Below are 20,760 nucleotides of genomic sequence, written 5' to 3' on the forward strand. Positions count from 1 at the left end.
AGCACTTCAATGTGTTGTAGTACAAACCTATCCCATGTTTATGAATTTATTCAGCTCTAGCTAAAGTAGCTATAAATGCAAATTACAGCTTTTAACTTCTAAAGTTGTGTAGTGTGGCCTTGGATTTAATGAACTTACCTTGGGAGGATGCATACGGTTCTGTGTAATGACCATTGTAATGCAGCTGAGGTGGTGGAGGCATCATATAGGGCTGAGGCTTGGGCTAAGATAGCAAGCATCTTATTGTTAGTTAAAACCTCATGATTTATTTTAAAAATAAGTCTTGAAGATTTTTTAATACATACTGTAGAATAGTATATGTATAATATATAACATATAATACACACACACAAAGCCTTAGCCTTAAACCATTTCTCTAAATCTGCAATATAAGTTTCTCCTGTGAGGTCATACAAAAAATAGTTTAAAAAAAAGAAACAAAACCACACACCACCAACCCAAGACTGTATCTTGCCATCTGACATCTAGGAAAGACTCTTAGATGAGTCTCCAAGAGTCAGAGCAATCAAACTAAAAATAGAAGTGTTTAAAATATTTTTCATTGCAATTATTTTAATTCCATTATTCAGATATTACGTATCAGCTTTTTCTACAAGTGAGAAACAGTTCCTCACATACCAGACTCATCTTTTTCACTGCTCATTTTATTTCACTGCAGGGAACTAATATCTGATTCAAAGTTAATTGAAATCTATAAAAACTTCCACTCCCTGGAAGTATTCAAGGCCAGGTTGGATGGGGCTTTGGGCAACCTGGTCTAGTGGAGGGTGTCCCTCCCTGCAGCAGGGGGGTTGGAACTAGATGATCTTTAAGGTCCCTTCCAACCCAAACCATTCTACAATTCTACAAAAAGTGCAAATATAAAACTATTTGTTCTCCTTACCATAGACATCCTGGATGAAGACCGCCTTCTAACAGGATTTACTGTAACGGGCTGGGTTTGTCTACAGAAGAAATTTTATAGTGAGAAATGATTCTTAATACCACCAAGACCTACTTCAAACCTTGGAAAGTGCTCCCAAGTTCAGTTAAAAGTCACTCTACATTTCTTGGAGCCAGGCCCTGTGTAAAATAGTCCTCCCCAACAGTCTCAAAAGGAAAGAGCTCTGTGCATAAACCACCATCGCAGACAGTATGGCAGAATCACAAACCCAGGATCAAAATACCTCAGTTATTTCTTTGCCTCTTTTCTATGAAGCATTAAAAGATGTCCCTGAAGCACTGCGGCAGGGCAGAAAAAGCAGCAGATTAACTGGGGACTAGTTCCAACTTTGAACCCCATATAAAATCTCATACTGTAGGTTACCTGTTCTACAAGACCAGAAATAAAATTGTTTACAGAATGTAACGTTACAGATGTTACAGGAACTGGAAAGCATGACTACACTGCATGAACATGTGTATGTTCTAACATTCAAGGCAACGGTAATAAATTTTCATGATTTGTTGGATTGCCTCCAGGATGTAAGGTTTAGAAACCTTAAGTTCCCTTTTCCCTACTCTACACTGCATCTGTACTCTGCATCTTGCAGCAAGACAGAGGTCAGAAGACAGCAGAATAATACAAATGCAGGAACTGCCAGATTTCAGAAAGAAAGATGATTTTTCAGCTCACCCTTTGGGAAGTGAAGGACGAGAAAGGATTGGAAAGCGTGGAAGGGAAAGAATGAGGGAAGATTTCTGAGTGCCCTCCTCAGGTGGAGAGTCCAGGGAGTCTCTAAAGACAAGGTAGGTACAGATAAAGAAAAAAACCCATGAACTTAATACAGGCATGCATAAGACAGCTTTCAGCAGCAGAACCAGACAACAGGGAATCTTAGAATAGAGATAATCAGAAAGGTTTTTTTGAGGACTTTACCTATTAATAAAACCATGTTGTGGTGAAAGGGTTAAAATAAGTAATCCTAGAGACTGACATTCAATACAGAACTATAGAACTGACATTATTCAGATAGCAATGCACAAGTCCCACAAATGCGTTACTTCTACCAATATTTCTTACTCTCTCAAAAGGCAGCCAGGTTTACAAGCTTAGAGGTATGAGTTCTACCCTATTCCAAATTAATTTTACTCTTCCAAAATAATTTAGCATTAAACACAGTAGCAAGTCATCTGTGGTACAAAATATTCCATTATCTTTCCACTGGCCTCAGTACATTTTGGACCAAACCCTCCATAGCTGCTATCTTGTGTACAAATAAGAGGAATGGAACATTTGGGGATCATGCTTTTTTTATGACACACAATTCACTGAGTCTAGTCCTGTATTCTTTGACTGAAGTAACTTAACTGAAGGAAAGCTCTGTACCAGTGGAGTAACTCAAATTCCAGCCCTTGATTTACAAGTTGGAGACTAGCCCATTTAAATTTAATTTGATGAATTGTATTAAATTTACTTTGCACTGGTGCTACTTGAGCTATACGGATTCCATGGATATCCAAAGGACCACATACCTTCCAGCTGTCAATCCAGCACATTTCAGGAGTGCTTCACATACACTTCCCGCCCTTTTAAAAGCGTCTAGAGTGTCCTTTCAGAGCAGTTCACCCAAACCCAGGCCAAAATCCCAGCGATTCCAGCAGCTCACAAACATTCTAGCAATAGTAGCCCCCAAAGCAACTAAAATCTGTCCAGCAGCAGGGGCCAAACACTATTACTTTTGGTAAGATTTCAGTGTTTAATATTGTCCTCTGTTATAAAGCAGAACATGTTTGAGAAACTGGCAATAAGTACTTTCTCAAAAATGATTAAGAAAAAAACCCTAAGTCATTAATTACTACCATCTAAAGGTACCGTAAATACATTACTGAGGTCATAGAAGATTTCACTTCCCAGTGGAAGCTTCAAGGGCACCAAAAGTTTTGCTAATGTATTCTACTTACAGGCTGCATTTATTTAGTCTGTAAAATTTGTGTCTAGCCACACACATCCTCCACACATATTTTGCTGTTTCCATATCTTCCTGCCAAAAGACAAAACCAAAATTTGCATATTAGGCCAAATATGCATACCTGCTTTCAGACAAGCCACTGAAATTTTTAAGATTAAATTAGCATTGACCAATTTTGGTTTTATATAACTTCATTGTTGTCACCAGGTTTTCCCTAAAACTATACTTTGTGGGCCTGAACATGCACTCTAGCCTAACAATTTTATTAGAAAGTTGAAAGTAGAAGTCTTTTGTCGATGACACTCTTATCAGCTATAACACTAAGACAATTTACAGTATATATATATCACGCCATAAGATTGTCAACAGCTGCCTTCTTGACAAAGGCAACTGGTAGATGCTACATAAAATTAATTCTGCAAGGAATGCCGTGGGCCATTCCAGCAAAGCTCTTGAGATCATGTTTATCTTTATATTTAAAAGTAAAAAAAAAAAAAAGTTAGAAATTTTACTGGAATAGGTGAAAATGTTTATGACCACCTGAACCAAACTTGTCAATGTACTCAACATTAAAGGTTAGATTTTTAATGCCTTCCTGTAGAAAGCTAGCCAGAGACAGAATTATTACTTTTGACTCACTCATGAAGTTCAAAGTTGCTAAATATATAAAAAGTAGGTTTTAATCCTTTGAGTTAAATTAGCAGTCTTAATTTGTGTTTTTAATTACTGATGCCTTAGTGAAAAAATAACAGTAAAAAACTACTCACAGTTTGGAACTGGATTGTCTCTTCTTTGTTTGCCAGCTCTAATGCGAAAAAGGATTTGTTGTGCGACATGTTGGCAATATCATGCCACCTGCAGACAAAAGGCATGGAACGTGACTGGCAAGCTCTGATTTTCCAACCACAGAAAATGCAACTGAAGAACAGAACCACCACCAAGAATATGCATAAAAAACTGAGGACAAATAAAAAGTTTATCAATCTATCTGAACAAGCCTTTCTTGCTCTAGAGATAATTACAAATTACTAAGATTCATTTAAAAAAAAAAATCTCGATATGTATTTTTTTAAATTATCCCAAATTCTGTCCAAAGATGTGCAAGCAACCCCTCTTGAAGTCAGGGGGATCCAGGTCATTTCACAAGATGACTGAATTTTAACTGTTAGGCAAGTTGCAGACACACCTATGTCTACAATTTAACTATAGGAACATTAAATGATAAACTAAAACAATGTATGAATCCAAAATAATGAAACAAATGTTATCATGTGACTCTCCTCTATTTCTTTCATATATAATATATGAAAGGAAATCCTGGATAATTTTACAATTTAATATTTCTAAGTAAATTGATGTGCTCATCTCAGGACTTAAGATGTTCTACGTGCAGAGAAATGCTCCTTTGACTCAATATGTGCTTTGCAATGTAATGCATATTAGATGTTCATCTCTTAGAATTAATGTGACTTAAATGAGGCTTTGGGCAACGTTGTCTAGTGGAGGGTGTCCCTGCCCGCAGCAGGGGGGTTGGAACTAGATCATCTTTAAGGTCCCTTCCAACCCAAACCATTCTGTGATTCTATGATTAAAGAGATTCATCCTGCAGTCAATATGTTGAAAAATTCCCATGGACTTCAGTATTCACTGTAGGGTGACAACTACAAGACTATGTTCAAGTTTATCAAATGAATAAGTACACATCTAAGAGTCATTCATGCTAGTGAGGAACACGCATAAAATGTGAAGTGCACAAAGATACTTTAACAAAGAACAATACTAACCTAAATACAACAGGAGGACGACCATTTTTGTGTTTCACAAAGATACCATCAAGACATGCTCCAATGAATATGTCACTTCCTTGGCTGTCCTGTAAGAAGTTGCAAAAAATTATGCAAATACAGAAAAAAGTCTTTGAAAGCAAAGTTACATAAGAAGCAAATACTTTCACAATTCTGGGGGAGAAAAGGGGTGGTGCGGGTTTTGGGTTTTATTTATTTTTGGCAGGAAGTATCCCTTTTTACATAAGGAAAAAGGCAACTGAGATAAAGATCAAAGCCCTGTTTACCTTTGCAGGATAGGTCTCTTCACCATAGCCTTCCATTCTCTCTACTTCTTGCATATATAACATTTCTGCATCAGGAGGAGTAAGGCCTCTACAAATGAAAACAATTATCAGCTAGTACTGTCAATAAGAAAAAAAATCACCTTTGTTTTACTCTGACTGACACTGTCAAAGCTTGAAAAGCATCCTCCCAAGACATCCGGGCAACCACCAAATCATGCTGTTTTCATCCGTACCAATGGCTGATGTATTTGTCTCAGCCTTTACACTTTGATTCTAGTAACTTCTTTCTTTCAGGCATCTCTAGAGGTAAATGGTAACAAAGATCAGATAAAATTATCATCTCTGTGATAATTGTCTGTCATTCCCATTCTTCTTCAAATCCATCACTGTCACCATATTTTCTTACTTTATCAGAATGATTACTCTGGCATGCATGTTTAAGACCTGACTTTCTCTTATTGTAGTATACATGTTTAGGACCAATATGAAGTTTGATGCTTCACATTTCAGGAACGAGTCTCGTTTTGTAAATGCTGACAGAGTTTTACCTGTAATGGTTTGAAAACATGAGAAGGACAAGATCTATAGGTAAAGTTTTTTAATTGGACCAACTGGCAAAGTTTTCTCACAGACTTGCAGTAGTGTCACAGGGATTAAAAGCTACCTACCTACCACAGCTGATCTCATAAAAGACATTATTCTCTACCTGCAAAATCCTGTCACGCTCATTCTTATGCGTCTCAATACTTTTTCAATCATCAATCTCTGTTTCTTCACTTTTCCCTAATGTCATGCAGATTAAGTTTTCTTTGCTGTACCCTAACCATGCAATCTTGTTACAAAAGCATTTCAAAGAGAAATGGATTTTACATTTTCAAACTTGTTTTAAAAGAATACAGGAAAAAATAATCAGTATTACTCACATAGTTACAAACATTTTTCACTAATGAAATGACAACAGAGAACTTAAGTTTCCTTTGTCTTGGACTACTGCATCTTAGCTACCTTAAGATCATAAGCATTCTGGCACAGCGACTGTCTCTACATTTCTACCGCCCTCAGTATCTGCCAATGTTGTTTATCAAGAAACTTCCTTACTTGGGTCACAACTTCATATAAACAAGTTTCAGAAACGTGATACAGGTGAAATCACACTATGTAATTGTGTCCTGTATTCTTAATTTTCAAGCATAATCTTCTCATTCAGTTTAATGGTCATTCTGTTCTCCTTTTGCTGTTATTCAGCAAAATTCTTGTAACTTTAATGCAGATCAGTGAAAAATTGATTTCAATGGGAGGTGAAATTAGTCCAACTGTCTTCTGAGAATCCCAATTTCCTGAGCTACTGAAGCAATCACATCAAAATTAAGCAATAAAGAGTTTTAGAAATGTTACCTGTACTTCTGATGTAGCAAGGCAACTTTCTGTGTTGCTTCTTCCAATATTTTTTCTTCTTGTAGCCAACCCTTAGGGTAAAATAGCATTTATAGAATGAAATACAAAAAATTCTAGAAAATTAAATGGTTAGTTTCTTTACACAGGTGAATCAACCCTCCTCTCTAGTCTTGGAGCTTAGATGTCATAATATGCACACAAACAAAACCAAAAAGCACAAACACTGTTTTGAAGTGGTTTTACTCACTTTCCCACCTCCATCTCAACCTTCTTTTCAGTGTAATATACAATAAAATTGAAAAGATCTTGCAACATCTTTGCTTCTATGTAATATAAGGTATCATATCTCACTCCAATGTCAAAGAAAACCTTTACTGAATTTGACAATCTAGGGAGCAGTAAGCTAGATGGATCATGGAGTCTTTAATAATTATTTGCATTTACCAATCTAAAGAAAGATTTAAATTTAATTTATCAATTTAAGAATTTAAATTTACCAATTTAAAGTAAGTACTTACCACTGGAAACAAAGCAAATCTTTGTAGAAACTCCTGAGATTCATACTGATCATAGTCTCCAAAATCAGCTAAAAAATAAAAAATTTCTTGGATTCAAACATTTGTAACAAAATGATTCAATACCCGATTAATTGCAGCAGGATCTCCAAGTAGCAAATCTCCATCCTATTGAACTACGATCTGAAAGTAAAACAATGGAACAAACTAACCAGTAATGTTTATGAAAAGTAAAAACACATCCCATCTTTTTATCTTGTTCAGAAAAACTGATAACACTCCTTGTGGACAGGAAAGGAGAAGAAATGATAAAACAATTGGAGTGTTGCTCCAAGTTCCTTAGTTCCTTGGGGTTTTATTTGTTTGGTTTTTAAATCACAGAATGGTTGAGGTTGGAAGGGGCTTCTGGAGATCTAGCCCTAAGCAGGGTCAGCTACAGCAGATTGTGTCCGAGCCTTCTCCAGTCAAGTTTTGAATACACAGGATGGAGACTTTACTTCTCTGGGCAACATGTTCCAATGTCTCGTCACTCTGACAGCAGAAAATTTTTATTATGTTGAGACGAAATCTCCTGTATTTCAGTTTGTGCCCATTGCCTGAGAAGAGTCTGGCTCCATCTTCTTTACTCCTTCCTGTCAAATACTCGATTACTTGCAGTACAGCACTGGCACACTGCTCTCACCTGCAGCCGGACTCAAACGCTGCACAGAGCAGCTGGAGCACCCTTCTGCTCTCAAGCCTTCTACAGCTCCCTGCACCCAAACATGCAGGAATTGGGACCTAGAAGCCTTCCCAGACTCTGGGGCATGCTCAGAAAGGACTTGATAACAGGTTTGATTTTAACAACCATTTTGATTTTACATCATGCCAAAAGGCATCCCAAGGAATTTGCCTCTTTTTCTGATTCCAGGAAAAAACTAGCCAGCATTTCAAAGAAGAGAAATAAAACAGTCTAAAATTGGAAAAGTTATATACCACTCTCACAGGAGAAACTGTGGAACAGCAGTCTGTATGGAATGGCTCTCCCAAAAATATAAACACAATCCCCAAGTATACAGATCCTATTTACATTACCACAGACTCTCATCCAGAATAGTATAATTTCAGAGACATTTAGGAACCAAATTTGTATTAAGCACTAACAATTAATATGCAAGTTATTTATGATGAAAGGGGAGAACTTGTGACACGCTACACCAACAGAGCACTTGAGATAAAGCAGTGTTTAGAATTAGCCTATTGTAATTATTTCAAATACAGATCATTCTTGAAACCAGTTCACTCGAAACAGCAAACAACTGCTTCTGTTTGTTCACCAGCTAAAATTAACTAACCTACCTGGTATAAGCTACTTCAGTCATCTGAGCACATTAATTTAGAACCTGCGTTTTTTCTGAGTTGTTTTTTTCACTGTTATCAACACATACAGTTTCTCTCTTATACAAGACTGAAAAAGGAATGTGAAAGCTAAAAGGATAAATATTTTCCATCTGGAAAGAGGATTATATTGAAAGATTTCTATAAACAACTCACTGAGCAGAGAGACATTTACACTGTCCAAAGATACAAAAATACCAAAGCAAGATTTTGTCAGTTGAAGACCATTAAATCCTGGCTTGGATTAAACAGATTCACTGTTATATAAACAAGGCACTAACACAATTCACCCTACTCCACTGGTAACCACATTTTCAAAAAATATAATCATCATCTTTAACATGATACTAGCAGAACACACAATTAAAAAAAGACAAAAAAACTTAAGTTGTATGTATTCCCAACGATTTTAAGTTCCTTTCAATTTTGGCAGATTTACAATTGCAGTTAGATATACTCGAGTGGCATTCACTGTGAAGCAATATACAACCACACTAAACAAAGCTTTTGCCATTAAAAACTTTTATTTTGAGAGATTTAAGATCGAACAAGCATGCTAGCAGGGAACACCAGACATGATCAGTGCAGACAGACTCAGGACTGGTGGCTCTCTGGTGTATACTCTATCCCATCTGACCCCAGTTAGGAAAAATAAAGCAGCCATTTTCATGTAGGTATCACAGAAATGGGTCTTCAGGAGCGATTTGAACATAGGAGTTGTTAACAGTCTTGCATACTAACTTGAAATAATCTTAGGTGTTAGGATACCCGGGAGAAAAAGTGGAGATACAAGTACTACTGTACATTCAAAGTTGCTTATTTATTAAAAAACATCTCTTTCTCTTGTTAGCATGTCAGAATAAAGAGTCTTCATTAACAGAAACAGATGAAAGGTCTGTCGATGCAAGCAGATGACTAAAGCCTTTGCTCCCAAGGAAACTCTGATGTCTACTTCAAACCCAACTCCTGATACCCTGGTACACCTCTGAGGACTGCACAGAAATACCAGTAAGTTTTGGGCCACTGATCCCACTGTTCCCCCTCCTCAGCCCATATGACAAAGGTCTAAGGATCAAGCCTTTCATAACTTACTGAATTGGGTCTTTGAGCGATAAATAGAAAATATATCACCAAAGTGTCTAATTCAACATTAGCTAATTGGCTCAATTGCCTTACTTACCCTGAACAGCTAAACCAGCCAGGTGTATTGCTTGTTCCAGTGTGCAAGGAATGTTGCCCTCCAAGATATCTTTCTTTAATTGCAAATAATACTGATACCTACATGGGAAAAAAAGAAAAAGCTAACATGGGCTTCTTAATTTAAAGAGCGTGCAGAGGAATATGCCTGGATTTCCTACTCCTCTCTGTGTTCCCCAGTTTGTGTGGAGGGTAGCCTTCCTCATCATTTGGACCCACAATTTCATGGTCTTTGTCAACTCCTCCCTTAGCTTTCACATATCACTGCAGAATCAGACGGCTACTTCTTAAAACAAAGAATCTCCACAATTACTACCTACTCCCATACTCTCATTTTTTTTACCTCTTTCTTCCTTAATATTCTTATTATCTCCTCTTTACAATGTTCAGTACATTGCTGCTGTATTGCTGCATTCTCTTCCAACAGATGTAACATTGCACATCCCTTCAATCACAATAGTGACTTACATTTCTGCATTACAACTTCTGAGCATGTTTTGTTCTCACTTTCAAGGCACCATTTTTTTTCCTCTAATCTGTCCTTTTCCTGGGTCATGTCTTGGACATGCAACCACTACCAGATGTACCACTTATCCACAGTCTGAACCACTATATTCTTGAATTCTTCTGCCCCCTTCAGCCATCCATGAACACTGTATCTTGAGCCCAAAACACCTCAAAAATTGAAAATGCCGTTATAGCTACGCAGACTTTGCCAAAAAGGACATTTGTCTTCCATAATTCTAGCTTTAAAAGCTTCCTAACTTCCTCATATTGTATGTTAATTCTTGTGAAGGCTTTAATACTGAGAACATGGAAGCATGTGCTGCAATTCATTCAGTGATTAGAAAGGTCAGGTAAACTCCACACAAATTTTCATCAGGCTAAAGGACGGCTCTCTCCCCTCACTATTTAACAGTCTGATAAATACAGTGACATTTTATAAATATTGTTTAGATTATTCTGAATCCTAGTACAAAAAAAGCAATATGCCATATGGCAGCAGATAACATCTTATCCAATACATACAAGAATAGCTGGGACTAAACCCAGGCCTTAAAAAAAACCAAACAAAAACAAAAGGAAAAAGCCACTGCACGACAAGGCATTTGGGGAAATAAAACTTCAAGCAGTAGAACATAAGCTCTTTCCACAGAGCTGCTATTAACAGTAAACATACAGACGAAGAATCTTGACTTGTGATAGTACAAATACCATCTCTTTTGTCTATGACATTTACATTTCCTGGTATACATCAAACATATGATTTGCTTAAACACGCTCAATCTCATTTATATTGAAAAAGCATGAAAAAAAATCCACAGATTTCTGAAAATAATCCAGACTCTCACTATCGTACATCAAACCAAGTACCATACTCTAGGGCTTGAGAATAAGTTTGGCACATAAATTCCTGCCTTCTACGTGGCAGCACACTGCAAAATTGCTGTTAAAGCTCCAGCATAAACATCATATTCTTCAAATAAATGCCAGAGAAGAATATTCAATTTTTTTTCAAGCAATTTAGCTATTCAATGCAACATCATGACATTTATCTTACTCTAATCCTAGTACACCAACAAGCACAGAATCTGAACCAAAGCTTTGTTAAAAAAAAAAAAAAGAAAAAAGACTGACTACCAGAATGAATATTTAAGCCAGTAAAATTGCTGAGAAAAAGCCCAAAACTCCAGAGTTTTCAGAAAAAAAATAATTTTACAGAAATTACACATAAAACAAAAACTAAAGCTGCCAGGCATTGAGCAACACATTACAGCACGAGTGTCTGCACCAAGAGGGTTATCTCCCTGAAAAGCTTTCAGGGCTAAATTAGTGGGAAAGGTCTCTGGCGAGGTATTTTAGCACCAGAGTATATAAAGACAGTTTCATGTAACCACAGAATAAATCAAGCTGGAAAGGACCTCTGAGTGATCATCTGGTTCAACTCCCCACTAAAAGCAGGGCCAACTTGAAGTTACCAGCTTAAATGGGTTAATTAATGCAAGCACGTATTTCTGAAATAACAAAATATGTTTGTAATTCAGTTACTGGTTTTGTACTCATTTGCCTGTTAAAAATAACCATTAAATCAGAACAACTATGCACATTAAGACACTACATGTATAGGCTCATAGGAATAACTAGCCAGTACACACACTCAATTTTACTTTTCCCCTGCAGTCTGCACTACTTATGTGATGTTCCCCAGATTCACAGTAGAAATGGATATATGATATCAAAGCTAACATCCATCTTCATTGCCCAGTGATACACAAAAAAAAAAATCCCAAGCTGAAGCTTAGCCTGTAGTTTGCCAATGTACTGTACTGAAAGTACGGAAAGTAATGAAAGCAAAATAAAGGAAAGTATAGCTCAATAAAATCTGCATGTGCCTTGTGCAGGATGGATGTCCCCAAAAGCAACATATGTCTCTTCAAAACAAAACGAGACAAATATGAAGGGACTAAAACAGTTAAAAGTCTGACCATGTGGGTATGCCTATTACTGAAAACAGGTTTGAACAGATTCCTAAGATCACCAAAAAGTTAGTTGTTTGCTTAGTTTATCATGTTTCAAATATTTGAAAGGGAAATAAATACACAATTTGAACATATATTCTGCCTAAAGTAATAATTTCCATTTCTATTGGGGCAGGGGGAGGGAGAGCAGACAATTTTTAAATAAACGATACATTTCAGAATGCTGAAAGCAAAATTATAGACACGTTTGAAGTTTACCTGGTAATCTCCTGCTGAAGCTGAGAAACAGTAGGCACATAGAACACTACTCCAAAATACACAGTTGGCTCCAAGGCATATTTGTCCAGCTGCTTTTTCAGAGGCTTGTCCAAATCTACCCATCTGCGCTGATTCTGCTTATTATAATACCACAGACTGAAATATGTAATCTGAAAAAGAGGCATTTCAATGATGAAAAAAGTTAATACTGCGATATTAGATAAAATATATTGTATGAAAGTCTTGTTACTTCGAAATAAAAGTTTTAGAACACTGACTAAGCCTGTAGGTTATTGAAAACTTAGAGAACTGAAGAGATACTTAATATCAAAAAGCAGACATTACTTCCAAATAAGCAATCCACATACATAAGGTCCCCCACCTAAAACATTACCAAACCTACTCTTTATTTGCAAACAGTCCCTGACCCTGTTGGGGCAACTCACAGATGTTAGTAGTAAGCATTTATGTGTGACAGGAAAACTAAGAGAAGTGAGGCAGACAAACAGAAAATTACATTGGACAGCAGGAGAGCAAAGTATGTGTTGTGGTTTAACCCAGCCGGCAGCTAAAACAACCACACAGCTGCTTGCTCAATCCCTGCCCCCAGTGAGATGGGGGAGAGAATCAAAAAGCAAAAGGTAAAACTCATGGATTGAGATAAAGACAGTTTAATAGGGCAGAAAGGGAAGATGATGATGACAACAATAACAATAACAACAACAATAACAATAACAATAATAGATTATCCAAAACAAGTGATGCACAGCACAACTGTTCATCACCTGGAAACGATGCTCAGCTAGTTCCTGAGCCACATGGCCTCCTGACCAACTCCCCCAGTTATATATAGAGCATGACGTCATATGGTATGGAATATCCCTTTGGCCAGTTTGGGTCAGCTGTCCTGGCTGTGTCCCCTCCCAGCTTCTTGGGCACCCCCGCCTTCTCGTTGGCAGGCTGGTATGAGAAGCTGAAAAGTCCTTGACTGCTTGGCAATGACTAAAATATCAGTGTTATCACCATTATTCTCATCCTAAATCCAAAGCACAGCACTATATCAGCTGCTAGGAAGAAAATGAGCTCTATCCCAGCCAAAACCAGGACAGTATGGATTCTCTGGGTAACTGGCAGGCAGGCTCACATGGGATGCTGAAGGACAACTGAGCACAGGACAGCTGGTCAGTCAATGCTCATTAAAGTACATGTATGGCTCATCCCACGAGCAAGCAAATGACCAGGTAGGTACAGCAGCAAGCTACCTTGCCTGAGCAAGCAACTCTTGACCAAGCTGAAACACAAAATCCAGTATGCACTGAAACAGATTGCCTCAAGAGGCTGAGGGATGTCCATCCCTGGAATGGCAAAATTCCACTGGACACTGTCTTGAGCAACACAATCTAACTTTGATTAGATCTCCTCTGAGAAGGAGTTTGGACAGAATACTTTTATATCATGCCACAGTATAGTTCTAAATCCACACTGCAGAGCCACTCATTCAAATTTAAATTTCTCCACTATGTTTAAACTGATTAAAATCTGCTCCTACAGTACTTATTTCATTCAGTTCTGGACCAGCAAACAGATGTGGACTGGAAAGTATTCATGTCATTATCATAGCAAAACTAGAAATCAAAATTACAAGGTTATTAATTGAGGGAGGGAGATAAGGGAATGCTATAAACTACCAATTACATCTGCAGGCATTTACACAGAAATTCTCCAAGTCCTTGCTACATATACATTATTATACATAGAAATGGTAGAAATACCAACACCTTTAATCCAACACTTTTCTTTATATAGTTTCAGATTTTTTTACTTATACAACATAAAGCTATTAAGGATGAAGTTTTGTAAAACAAAGGACAATTCATCATAACGATTTTTTTACATCAATAATTTTTGTGAATTAGACTTGGAAAAATTGTCTACCTAGCAAACAAACTATTTACTGATGTCTTCTCAGAAGCTCTAGCATTTTGACACTTTGGAGCACAGATTTGAAATTCATTGGGGATCAACAGCTGGTAGTAGAGAAGGGCCACTTTAGTACTTCCCTATGAAAACTTGCCTATATACATGTCTGAAAATTCATACACATACATCTTCTTGTAGTCTAAGCAGTATGAAGAGTCTACCCTCATGGGATTCTGGCTACCCCTGACAGCTCTGACAGGCTGACAACGCATGCATGTCACAACCATGGCATGGGCAGGTATGCTACAACCCAAACTTAAAGCACAGCAGTGAAGTCAATGCTCCGTATCAGCACAGGTCATTAACTAACAAAAGCATTTTCTCTAGAAAATCAGAGCCAATTCTAAGGCATAATATTCCTTTGACGTTGCACAGTGGCAAAATGTCCTACTTTGCCCCTCTCTAAATTAGCATCAACACAGTTTTAAGTGATCGTTGGTAGGTTTTGGTGGGGTTTTTTTCCCCAATGTTTAAAAAAAAAATCCTCTAAATTAAAATTACTGTTACCATGTAATTGTAAAATCAGTATTCAGAAGATTAAAAAAATGTTAGGATGAAGTCTGCCCATTTAACGTTAAGATCCCTTCTGCAAATTCTAAGACAACTCTGGTCCTATTTGATAAAAAAATCGGGCTATAATGCAAAAATTAAATTGAATTAGAACTGCTTATAGAAGAAAAAAGCAGTTTTTCAGTATAGTGGAAAATATCTGGAGAAAAGGCAGAATGCTCATATATACAAAATATTTTCATGGTTGGGAAGGTTTAAAAATCACCATAGAGGAACAGACTGTATTCCTACATCAGAAACAGTTCTCTTGTAAAGCAAATCCTACAAACCAAATTTTTCACAGGTGGACACTGTGTGCTCTTCATTTCTGAATTCTGAAAACCATGAGTCAAATTTAAGAAGTCATAGATACTTGCAGTTGCAAGAGGACAAAAGGAATATGGCTCTGAATACAAATAATATAAACAACACTGTTTTCTAAATGTCTCAGTCCAGGCACACAAAGTTTGCTGATACCTCAGAGAACATTTGTATTTATTTCTGTGCTTCAGTCCCCCAACCATAAGACATAGGGAGTGGAAACCTCCACCACCCCACAAGGATATTAAGACAGTATCTTAAGATTCCATAAGATGTTAGGAGTTGTAACAGTAGTACCACACAAACTCCATTAAGAAAGAAATACTATGTCCACTGCAACGTCACACACTGCAAAGGATAAAATGTACCAAATGACTCCTCCTCAATTCTTCCTGCAGACTGAATGAGGAAAGGAATGCATGTAAAAAGTTGTATTTCTCTTTCATTACAAGACTCTTAATACTACGTGCACAGTCGCAGGAGCCAAAGTCAGGCTGTGACGCTGACATCCTGTAACTTCCGAGTGTTATAAATGTAATGTATATATATGCAAGACGGTAAGTAAACTAGAGGACCAAAAAATAAAAATAACAGTTAAAGTTGAACTACATGCCATGAGCTACTTGATCTCACTTGCTAGAAAGACTTCAAAAAAGCAAACCTACTGTGCTGGCTCAGCCCACCTGCCCAACAGGTCAACCACATCAGCCCTGGGTTGAGTGCGATCTGAAACGCCAAACCACAACCGTCTGGGTGAGAGCAGAGGCCAAGGCAGAGCCTGAAACCTAAGGGTAACAGCTACAGAACCACAGAAGCACACCAACAAAGTTGAAAGACTTCTATAAAAGATACCACACAAGCATTTTTGGAAACCAACTAAAAATGTATGCAAAAGTTTCTAAGTAACTGTTTGAATAACTTTGATCTGCAGCCTTAGTACATTTAAGCCTCAAAGAAGTACAGATGTATAACAGAAAAGTCAGGAGAGAAAGAGCACAAACTTCTGTCAACACCACCACTGTTTCAAACCCCGTATAGCCTATTTTTAAGGCATGATGGTCACTTGCACTCGTCTGTTTCTTTAAAACACTGACCACTTTTTCTTGCCTATACACAGAACCAAGTAGTTAGTGGCACAACAGACTAAAAAAAATGTTTCCACGTCTTAAAATGTTCTCTGGAATCCAGCATATCTTTAAACAAGATTCTTCTGCCACAATATTTTCCCTTACAAATTCTTCCAACCTGGACTATCGAAAATAAAATGAAAGCCAAGCAAAACACTATGGACCAAAGCCTGTCTTCTGACTTGTATGCAAACCTGTCACTTGACTTCAAGGGCAGAATTTGATCCTGTGAGTTTTCAGACGAGCTTATGCACCCTGGAATATTCGCACTGATTAAAATAGAATCCATTTTTATTCATTGCTAAAACATTTTATTATTAGCAGCTCAGGACAACACCCAATTCTAAAAAGAAAGTCATGAGATAATTCTTAAAATATATTAAGCTGTTAAGATTAACACTACTTTAAGGTTCATTTATTTTAGTGACTTATTCATGAGCCAACCCCTTTGAAGAAAATCAAATATAAATAAAAAGAATATATAATTTGTGCATCATCATTTTCTCCCCAGCTGCTTTCTGTCACTACGGACAGGAATAGTAAGCATTTTTTGCATAAAAGCTCAAGAGTTATCAAAACTGCAAAAGTACCAAAAACCCAACACAGTATTACAGCTCACAAGTTGGTGGGACTGGAGTAACTGCATCTATGAAGTCAACCAGACTTCCTAAGCTAAGCAGAGGAGCTTTGTCAGGTATGAGTGACACAAAACCGCATTACTGTAGATGACTATATTAGATCTTTTGGCATGGTGTATGATGAGAGTGAGAGAAGTAGGGCTTACCAGACTAAATTAAAATTTTACTGTGGGCTTCAATTGCCTAAGAGTGGGGTATAAAGAAGACAGAGAGATTCTTCTTGGAAGTGCTCACTGAAAAGTATGAGAAGCACTGGGCACAAGCTGCAACGTGGGAAATTCCAATTAGATCAGGAAAAAAATTTCACAACAGGACTAGCCAAACACTGGAACAGGTAGCCCAAAAAGGTGTCAAATCTCTACCCTTGGAGGCACTCAAACTCACCCAGGCAATCCCCGAGCCCCCTGATCCAAGCTGGCCTTTCTGAGCAGAGGGTGGGATCACGCAACCATCAGAGCTCCCTTCCAACTCCAACTATTAGGTGATTCTATGTCATTATAGAATTGGTGCTGACAAAGAGAAACAGCTTACTGAGAAATTCTTGCATCTAAATTAAACACTTTTTTTTAAAAAAAAGTGTTATCTTTTACAAAAAGCCTGAGCTTTAAATCTTAAAATTCTCATCAGTTTCCACATCTATTGAGCATACTTTGCTGTTCCTTATCTGTTTCGTAATTTGAAATGGAATCAGGGAGATGATAGTCCTTCTTCCCTGTACCAACTGCCTGATATTAGTTAGCTACAACTAACTGCTGCATTTCATTTTATGTTCCTTAATACAGATCAGCCTCATTGCTAATAGCCTCTTTGGTTCTAATCTAAACATCATTTATATATATCAGTTATTCTGATTAGGGTATAAAAAAAATGTTTTATTATAGAATCTCAGGGTCTGTTTTGGTCACAGTTTACACTATCTAGAAAAGAAATAAAAATGACAAATGTGTATGCCAGAAATCAAATGTGCGTAATCTTCTCACTTGAGCTTAACAACACCTATTATCCCCAAACTTGACTGTGCCTTTCATTTTTTGGCAATATAATATAAAGAAAAATTATGTTCCCTAGGATTTTGACACAACACTATTACTGCCATCTTTAAAAAAAAAAAAAGGAAAAAGAAAAAAAATCATTCTCTATAAAACCTCAGACTAAAGGGAAAAAAAACAACCACTTTTTATGGATGGAAGCAGGGAAGACAGACTTTATCACATATTCCCTTGAGGCGTAGCAGTGTTCAAAGTTTACTTTGAACTTGCATATTTAATTATATATTTCCCAACTAATTTCCATATCCTATATTATAAATGTTACAGAATAGCTCACAGGTTACAAACAGACTTGAAAAAAGAATTGTTTTCTAATTGTTAATACAGGGCCTTCTAGTTAATGCAATCTGCTACCTGCCTCAAGGGTACAGTGACCTGAGGAATCGCCACCCTAACATGCGAGGCAAGAAATTAAAAAAAAAAAATGAAAACAATAACAGAGTTTACAGAAGAATGCAATCAAAATACATTTTCAAGCTTTTCCTCTTTTACACTGGTACATACAAATAAAACAAGTCATAAGACTTCCGTGAACAGAGTGCTGAAAACACTTTCTCATTACTGAAGGATAAGCATTGCAGTCACACTTACAGAACCCCAGTTAGTCCACAGGCTCCACTGCGTCTAGCTTTATTATATGCTTGGATACAAAACAGCTCCTGCCATCAGGATATCACAGTTTAAATACACTACATGCGGGAGAACTGGGTCAATAATCTTGTACTATGCATGACTGTCAGATACCAAGTGAAATCTTTACCCTACACCCAATGTTAAGAACTACGGAAGGAGACAAGAGGCCATGAAAATTCTCCAGAAACTCCACTCTTATCACAGCAGACAACCTCCTCCACGAATCTCCCCAATCTCTAGGGAAGAAAGGATTTGGAGCAGCCTGGACTGGCCAGTGTACAAGATCCAAGACTTCCTGGAAATGGTGGAGAAAAAACCCTGTGTGTCTTGCCACGTACCAGCCGCTGAGTGGAAACTTGCACTCCTCTACATACTAGCACGACCAATTCTTCTTGCAGAAAAAGGAGGACAGCTGGCTAGCCTCATAAAAATCCCTCCTTTTTCCCCATTTTGAAGCTACTCACTTCAGGGTACTTTTGCTTACACTATTTTTGTTGTTCTAGTACTGACAAGATCTTCAACTGTAGCTGCAGGAAGAAGTATTCAGCAGGGTAGCTATATGAACACAGAGAGAAGTCAGTCTTAAGTCATAGTTCTTTCATAATGGAAATCTTTTTTTCCAACACTCACACAATTATTTTCTCCAAACTACTCCAATACGGGTTTCACACGTTATTTAAACAAAGCAATTGCCAACTATAGCTTAAAGCAAAACAGCAGCGATAAGAAATAAACAAACAAAATCAATGCTTTGCAAGGTAATCTGACATATTCTATTTTATTTTATTCAAATTAAAGCATTGCACGAATCACAATACACTGTGTTTTACACCCTTCAAATATCTTGAACAAACGGTCTTCTGCCAGGCAAGGCAGATTCTACTCATCAGTACATTAGACAAAGGTAAACTAGTTAATTTACAAGCTAAAGAGCAATATCTTCATAGTGCATAGAAGATTTTCTGTCAAAGATATATTTTAACCTCTTGCAGAAACAGGTCAGTTATCAACATGACAAAGAAATGTAGAAACATACCTTTTTTTTTTTTTTTCAGATCATGTTACTTTTTCCCCACTACTGTCCAAGGCTCCAAGAAGTATGGACTCACATATCTGCTTTTGACTCACCACCTTACACAGCACTGCCATTAGAAGGAGTATCATGTTCCCATTCATCAGAGGCTTAAATTCTGATAGCTTTACAACAGGGAAAAGCAAAATTTCAAAGCAGTCTAAAAATACTAAACAATAAACCAACGTCTTTGCTTCAGAAGTAAAGAAAACCTCTTCTGTCAAAGTTACTATAAAACTGTACAGTAATTCACAGACATTGTGACAGTGAAAACATACAAGTGGTATATTCAAATTCTGACCTAACTTTATAAGACAGCTAAAGAAATTAGGGGCAAGGCTTCCTAATTGCTACTATTGCTTTCATGGAAAAACCTTAATATTGCACTGCTCAGTGTAGTAAGACTGATTGCAAATCCTATACCTGAATGTATAGCTTTTTTCCTTCACAAAAAGGAAGAACTACAATAATTGCACTGAGGCCATTACTGATTTTTGGCTGACTGCTCTGTCCTTCAATTTATCTTGGTTCCTAAATTACAATTACAGCACACTTACAATTAATATATGTCTTAAATGGAGTCAAGTTTGGTTCTCAATAAAGTAGCAGCTTTCAAATTAATTAGATTACACGCTGAAGGTCTGCATTTTTATAGACAGTCCTCCATGACAATTTCTCCTTTCCTAATTTTAAAGAAAATTTGGTTTGGAGAGGTAACCATAGCAGTTCAACTATGAGCACTGCTTGTCCTCTTACTTCTCCAATCATTAGCTAAAATTCTGTCAGACTTTGAAACAAGGCATAAATGTAATTATGTTAGTGACCCCTCTGTCATGACATGGCCCAACTTTTATTTGCCAGTCAGTATCTTTACTGATACATACAGATGTAAAAATACTTATGGTTGCACTTGATCTTATTTTAAAAACAGTCTTTACGTATGCAAAACACACATTTAAGAAATCACCACACTGATTTAAAGAGATTTTTTTGTGTTTCCTCCAAACAAGAGCTGATATCTTAGAATTCAGAGCAAAGTTTTACAGCATAGTTCAAGCATTTCTGAAGCACTGTTTCAGAACTTCAGTGTTATTCAGGATCCGGATAACCTTGATTCCTTCTTTCCTATTCACGTCCAAAACAAACACAGGAACTTGCATATGCACAACACATAACCCTCCCCAGA

General features: G+C 37.1%; 1 protein-coding gene across 3 annotated transcripts in view; it reads right to left on the reverse strand.

Annotated features, from left to right (window-relative positions):
* The window catches only part of PTPN21 (protein tyrosine phosphatase non-receptor type 21), a 52,454-nt gene that overhangs the window by 18,959 nt on the left and 12,735 nt on the right, over positions 1-20,760 (reverse strand). The window contains exons 4-14 of one of the 3 annotated variants that reach the window (XM_054826013.1): positions 12,206-12,375; positions 9,451-9,548; positions 6,897-6,964; positions 6,379-6,449; positions 4,984-5,071; positions 4,697-4,785; positions 3,680-3,767; positions 2,905-2,984; positions 1,637-1,738; positions 905-965; positions 139-223 (exon numbers count right to left, since the gene is read on the reverse strand). In XM_054826013.1, coding sequence (XP_054681988.1) covers positions 139-223; positions 905-965; positions 1,637-1,738; positions 2,905-2,984; positions 3,680-3,767; positions 4,697-4,785; positions 4,984-5,071; positions 6,379-6,449; positions 6,897-6,964; positions 9,451-9,548; positions 12,206-12,375 — 1,000 coding nt within the window. The other 2 variants (XM_054826014.1, XM_054826015.1) reach the window with 2 other exon arrangements.

Source organism: Grus americana, chromosome 5 (assembly GCF_028858705.1).
Source record: "Grus americana isolate bGruAme1 chromosome 5, bGruAme1.mat, whole genome shotgun sequence".
Lineage (NCBI taxonomy): Eukaryota > Metazoa > Chordata > Aves > Gruiformes > Gruidae > Grus > Grus americana.